The 7,205-nt window shown below is 35.7% G+C and overlaps 1 protein-coding gene across 2 annotated transcripts in view; it reads right to left on the reverse strand.

Annotated features, from left to right (window-relative positions):
• Positions 1-7,205, reverse strand: part of prkcab (protein kinase C, alpha, b) — a 174,963-nt gene that overhangs the window by 54,624 nt on the left and 113,134 nt on the right. For both annotated transcript variants that reach the window (XM_016499891.1, XM_016499890.1), the window contains exon 4: positions 753-864. In XM_016499891.1, the coding sequence (XP_016355377.1) occupies positions 753-864 (112 nt within the window). The remainder of the gene's footprint in view (positions 1-752; positions 865-7,205) is intronic.

Consider the following 7,205-nt stretch of genomic DNA (forward strand, 5'->3'; position numbering starts at 1 on the left):
CATGTTGACGTCAACATGAAACGGCTTGGGATTCGTTTTAAAAACGACTCGTTTCAATGATTCAGAGTCTACTCTTTCTTTTGAGAGACAATAACTTTATACACGGTGCACTTTCAGATTTTAAACTTTGCAGGATGTTTTCATTCACTTAGAGCTGTGTTACACACTGCATGAAAGGTAATTTTCAAAAATCCATAATAGGGGCACTTTAACAACAACAAACCTTTTTTGTTGGAGTGTATCAATATGGCTTTTGCTATTGGACAGCAGCACCAGGCCGGCGGCAGAGAAAGTATGCGTGTACCATGCTGAGGCTGAAGTTGATATGTGGAAGCAGAAAATCGCTGTGGTGTGTCGTCTCAGAAAGGTGTGGATGAGCAGATTGCATAAATGTAATTACAAACATGCTGCTATTCCCACATAAATGACTTCAATCTGTCTCGTTAAAATCTGTGATAACATTCCCATTAGAGGCAGAGCACTTGAGAGAAACAGGAATGTTCTGGTTCAAATGAAGGAGGCATCTATGCAAAATACAAATCTAAGTACATTTGACCTCATAATGGACGAGAAAAGCAGAAACAGATTAATTTTGTAGGCCTAAGGCAGGAGCTGCCCTTTTATACTGATCTATGGCCAGTTCCTTTTTATTTTGTTACAGGTTTCCTCAAGATTTGGTTAAGAGAAGATGGTGTTGCGAGAGTGCAAAAGGGCGACTTCCACCATGGGCATGATGAGAGGTTCTCACTCACTGTCGCATTTCATCCCCTGGTGGATGAGGCCGTACAGCAGCGATCCGCAGTGGTCGCAGAATGTGGGACTGCCGTAGCTGTGGATCTTGAACTTGTGCTTGCTTCTGGGATCCTGCAGAAAAGTGGAAAAGAGAGGAATCATTTACAGCTGGACTAATGAAAGAGTTAATGGACAGTCTGATGCAACCCATGCGTTACAGGGATGATGATGATGATGATGATGATGATGATTTTTGTAGGTCAAAACCCAGAAACAAGAAAGCTTTTTTGCACTTCCGTTTCCAAGTTCTGAAATCAACAGGTTTTGAATAGGCTTTTGATAAAATACCTGAAAAAGTTCTGTGGTTAACACAAGCTTAAGCTATTGTCCCGTTTTATTCTACAGCATAAAATATCAGCATTCTGATTTTTTAAAAGGTTTTACTTGTCTTGAAAAAAACAATTGCTAACAAATGGACAACAGAGGTTCTTTAGGATATTAAACATATCACACTGAACAGCAAAACTCATCTACTCAATACCCCACTTTCACAGTTTATAATCACACTCTTGCACACACACACACACACACACACACACACACACACACACACACACACACACAAACACACACACAAACAAATGACTAGCAGAAATGGCTGCCGAACAAAAAACATAAATTTAATTTAAATAAAGTGTAAATAACTTTTACTGAAATTTGTATTATATTTGCTGAATTATTACGATCATATGCCTTCAGTGTAAAATAAAATGAAAAAAGGTCAAATGACAAAAAAAACTGTAAAATTAAAGTAAAATATAAATTTAGTTTTTTTCAACTGCTTACACACATTTTCCAAAACTTTGCCTCTTTTTTTTTCCAAAACTTTACACAAAAATCCAAGAATTGCGCACACAAAATGCAAAATGCCTCACATCTCTTGCAAAATGAAGCACTAACACATCTCAAAAGCAAACATTTGCAAACACCTTTGCCATACTATTAATTCCTGTTAAATTTTTGTGCTACATAGAGAATTGTGCGTTGTGTTTTGCAAAATTTGAAACGGAGTCAATTAATGTATGGTTTTGCAGATTTGGTGTGTGGTTCTGGTGTTTGAGTGTCAGATTTCAGAAATTGTGTGACAAGTAAAGATTTTGCGTGTAAGCAGTTGAAAAAAACTGTAAAATATGTGCAAAAATGTGTACAGAAAATGTCATGAAACATTTTACAGAAAAACACTGTTATTTTACAGTTTTTTCCTGTATTATTTCATTGTAAAATGTAAACATTTCTGAGGAAGAAACTAATTAGGTTATGACATATGAAAGATATTCTGAGTTTTAATCAAGATACTTTGAAGCAAGTTCATCTTTTTCATCATATGAACAAAGCAAACTCCGGGGGGACATTTTACAGATTTTATAGTGAAAATCAAAAGTCTGACTACATGAAACTAGTTTTTGATTGTGTATACAGAGTAGAGAGTTTTATATTTCCTGCAAAGTGAAACTGCTGCTTGCTGGTACTAAACTAAACACTGCTAAGGTGTTGTGGGTGGTTGTTTTTCCACTCATTTTATCATGTGCTAGGTTAAAATCGTAAGTATGAGCAATAGTAACAGTGATGCTTGACTTAGCAAACAGCACTGTTATTCAAAATCTTCCATGTGTCTCATTGAAATTGGGAGGAGAAATCCAAGGTGACCGTCAACTGCGAACTAAAAAAAAACTAAAGCAGTTACCTAACAGAGGCTGACCGCGACAGCAGGTCAAACGCTTTGCTGCGGTTTCTGTCCAGAAGCAGGAAGTTAATCATAAGTCTGCGGGGTTATTTCACTGGGCCATGCAAATAGGGCAACCAATTAATCTGTCTCTGAGTGGTCTGAAATTAATGAGAATGTGAATGTAGTTGAGGGGGTCTCGAGTTTTCCCATAACTGAACCATTAATCTGACATTAATAAAGAGCTGTCAGACTCTGATTTAACTGCACATCAGAACTGCAAGGGAATGCTGAGTCAAGTATCACTGTTAGGAAGAGTTTCTATTTCTGTAACAGGAACTAGATCATCCCAATATGCAAATAAATGTTAGCTATATCACAGCAAAAAATGATTTTCTAACTTAATATTTTTGTCTTGTTTTCCATTACACATATCTAAACATTCTTGAAACAAGATACATTTGAGTAGAAAAAAGACGTCAGATATTAAAGATATAACAAGACATAAAATATTAAAAAAATATATCAAATTTCTGTTAGTTTTTGCTTAAAACAAGAACAATTGCAGATATTTTTTCCCTTGTTTTAAGAAAAAACTAACACAATTTTTATCTTTTTTTTTTTTTTCAGTAAACAAGACTTAATATGCTTCTCAAGTAAATATATATAGATCCAAGAATGTTTAGATATCTGTAATGGAAAACAAGACAATAATACCAAGATTTTTTTTTCCAGTGTAGCTGGACAAATGCAAAATAAAATGCATAAAATGCATTCCCTGCCTGCATTTTTAAAAAGGTTGCCAGCCAGTTTTTCACAAAAATTTCATGGTTATTTTGTTGTATGAATATCTGAACAGGCAATATTTCAGAAACAGAAAAAGCAACATTTTGAACAAAAATCTGACAAAATCATGCTTTTGTCAAAGACTATATCAGAATCTTAGTCAGAACAGTGTTCAAAACAAGCTTGCTCAGTCCTATACCACTTCCTGTGTCGACTCTTTCTGGGCTTACATATGATTGGTTTTTTTTTTTTTTTGCTTCTTCTTTGCCTGTGTTTTGTCCTGAAGATTGTGTATTCTTTTAGAAGATGTGTAATAGTGCCCCCTACCGTATAACAGTAGAAACATGGAAATTTCCATCAATAGTGAGGAAAGAGTTAAGGGTTGACACTTGAAACCTTAGGCTTCACAAATTAGCCATGGTAGGTATACTCAGTTAAACAAAAAAAAAATGGAAAAAAAGTATTCTTAAAAAAAAAAAAGAAAGGAGCGGAGACCATTCTGATTAGCTGCGTTTGAGTCAGGCTGCACAGTTTTATATCAATCCACCGAGAAACAAAGTCGTGTTTACAAGTTCCCAGGTTGCTAATGAGCATTTCTGATGAAGAACTACAAAGTTCACAAGGTTTATGGCACTGAATATTTGAAATTTCACAGTTTTCTTTGAGGTATTAATTAGCCTCGAGATGATCTGGATATCCTCGAGTCCAACAGTATTCGACTTTGTTTTCAGAGTTCTGTCTGTGAAGGAGAATTATTATCCATTATTATACAGAATGCTGCGCTATTATTCAAAATAGTTGCCATGTACTTTGCTGCACATCTGTTATTTCTGGTATTTATGAATTTATATCGGAATTATCTGCCCCTCAACATCGCATAAAAAATAAAAGATGATCACTGAATGTCAGATCTTCTGTTCTTCTTTGACAGTTCCTTCAATGATCACTGCTGAGCTGGTTTGTGTCAGATAGTTTGTTGGCTATACTATTTATTTACTGTGTCATTTCACATGCAAGTCATTCTACCCACATTACATACATATACACAGCGGGTAAAATAATTATTGAATACGTCACCATTTTTCCCAGTAAATATGTTTCTAAAAGTGCTGTTGACTTGAAATTTATCCATACATACAAATAAAACAAAACAAATAAGTTCAGAAATTAAGTTATGTGTAATAACAGAACCTTTAGAAATATATTTACTATAATATAAATGGTGACGTGTTCAATACTTATTTTACCCGCTGTATACTTTTACAAAACAACATTTCGCTCAAACCAAATGTAGTACCCAGTAGACAGCCAGTGATTTCAGACTAACTTATTCCTGTCTAAATCCTGGCCAGGATGACCTGCAAAGTGCAAAAGACTTCAAGTCAACAGTCAAAAGCTTGGCTATGCAAGACTAGGCTTTACATACACTTGTAAATATGTATAACTAGAACTAGAAATGCAGTGTAATAATTGCCATTCCAGGTACTGCGGTCTCTAAAGAGCAGAAAATGAGTAGCTGTGTTCAGATCCACCTCGTGTAGTGTGCTATTTCCTCCAGACAGCTTTTGTCACCCTGTCTAAGTACTAATTGAAAAGGCCAGAGTGCAAGCAAAGCAAAGCAGATGCAGTCTGTGCGCCGGCCTCCTGGCCAATGGAGGAGCGTGTGATGAAAACAAACAGTGGACAGACCCCAAGAACCCTGTGATTGGCACAGAATGAGTCACTGAAGCGCTCTAATTAGTACCTTGGCATCTTAAATAGCATTTGGGCTATTTTTTCCCCGTTGCTGGCTAGTCTCAAGCTGCTGCAACAGAATTATGGCACAGTATTAGCTTTCGATGGCTGCATCCCAACTTCCATACTTCTACTATGCACTAAACATATTTACTTTGCTGGTGATGGGAAAGGACATAGCTCTGAGCAGATGGTGAGACAGTAAACCAGTACTGGGACACACTACTATGATAGCACCTCTTTGTTATGTACTGCTTGTGCAAATGTTAGCATCTACCTATGCGTGTACCATCTAAAATTTCGGTAACACTTTAGTTTGGGGACCAATTTTTACTATTAGCTAGTTGCTTATTAGCATGCATATTACTAGAATATTGGCTGTTTATAAGTACTTATAAAGCTCATATTAATGTCTTATACTACATGACCATATTTTAAACCCTTTAATCCTACTACACTTAACAACTACCTTACTAACTATTAATAAGTAGCAAAATAGGAGTTTATTGAGGCAAAAGTCAAGTGGTTAATAGATAGAATTGGTCTCTAAACCAAAGTGTGACCACAATTTCAGTTTTTAGGTTTGTACATTTCAACAAGTCAACATGTATAACAGCATTCAGAATGTCAGCTGAAAAGTTAAGTTGTTTAAAGTGCCCCTATTATGGGTAATGAAAGGTTCATATTTTGCCTTACTTGCTCAAGGACTCCCAAACGATTTGCTCAACAATTCATTTTTCCAAACCCCTCCTTTGCGTGACACTAATCTGTGGTGATTGGTTCGATTGGTCTTATTTTCATTTCATCATGAGCCTGTAATGCCTGATAAAGCAGCGTTTGTGAGCGCAGTGCTGCTTTGTGTACAGCGTTACAGGGGAAACCGCTATTTTTACCGCTCCAAAAGCAGCACCTAGTGGCAAAGAATGAATTTGCATTTTCATTCAGACCAACGCGAATGACTCAGTGAAATCAAAATAAAGTTTTGTTAGTTATATCTACTAACTTTAAAATCATCCATATGTTAATGTACTTCTAAGCATTAAAATATGAATTTAAAATCTACAGCATCTTAGACTTAGTAGTTATGAAACAGAAATTGTCTTTCCTTCATTACTGTGATATATACAGTATCTCACAGAAGTGAGTACACCCCTCACATTTTTGTAAATATTTTATTATATCTTTTCATGTGACAACACTGAAGAAATGACACTTTGCTACAATGTAAAGTAGTGAGTGTAAAATGTGAGGGGTGTACTCACTTCTGTGAGATACTGTATATAGAAGCCCGTTTCCGCCACTGAAAATAAAAAATAAAACAAGGTATTTGCAACTTTTTCTCTTACAATTCTGACTTTTTTTCTCACAATTGCGAGTTCATATCTCGCAATTATGACTTTTTTTTTCTCAGAACTGTGTGTTATAAAGTCAGAATTGCAAGATATAAACTCGCAATTCCGAGAAAAAAAGTCAGAATTGTGAGATAAAAAGTCGCAATTACCTTGTTTTATTTTTTATTTAGTGGCGGAAACAGGCTTCCATATATATACGTGTGAAACGCCTTCTTTGTACTTGATTTCATCTACCAGGAATTGATTGGATCGTTATTTTTTGCTAATGTAATTGCTGCAATCTCATGTGAGGGACCAACCTGATCTCATGGGATAACTATTTCACTGGTGGCAATTTTGTATGAATACATACAAAAACTTTGTTTTTAACTCCAACCCTAAACATAACTATTACTGGGCTGTAAACAGAACGTACAAAAATGTATAAATGAGAGGTATGAATTGATCAAATTAGCCACCAATACAATAAAATGTAAAATAGTTACGAATTAGCAAGAGATTGTATTGGCGTAACAGGTAGCTGGATTATTGCTCAGCATTAGCTGTTAATATGTCCAATTTTTGGTGTCAATCTTAATTATATACATCAACACATCAAGGAAAACTGCACCCCTGAACTCACTTCACAGGAACAGTGAAATAAGAAATGAATAAATCATTTTATAAGGAGCTTTAAACTGCATTCAAAATAAAGCAATTGCCAGTTGTTTTTTAATGCATCCAGTCAATTGAGTTAAAAATGTCATTGGACAGTTCGTCATGCGGGAGCAATGGTGAACTTTTGAACTCCATATCTTCGAGGTTATTAGAGGCCTGCACCTCTCTTTCATCTCTGCGGTCTGTTCCTCTCATGTTTATCCTCATTTTCCCTACATTCA

The sequence above is a fragment of the Sinocyclocheilus anshuiensis genome, unplaced genomic scaffold (genome assembly GCF_001515605.1).
Source record: "Sinocyclocheilus anshuiensis isolate Anshui unplaced genomic scaffold, SAMN03320099.WGS_v1.1 scaffold178, whole genome shotgun sequence".
NCBI lineage: Eukaryota > Metazoa > Chordata > Actinopteri > Cypriniformes > Cyprinidae > Sinocyclocheilus > Sinocyclocheilus anshuiensis.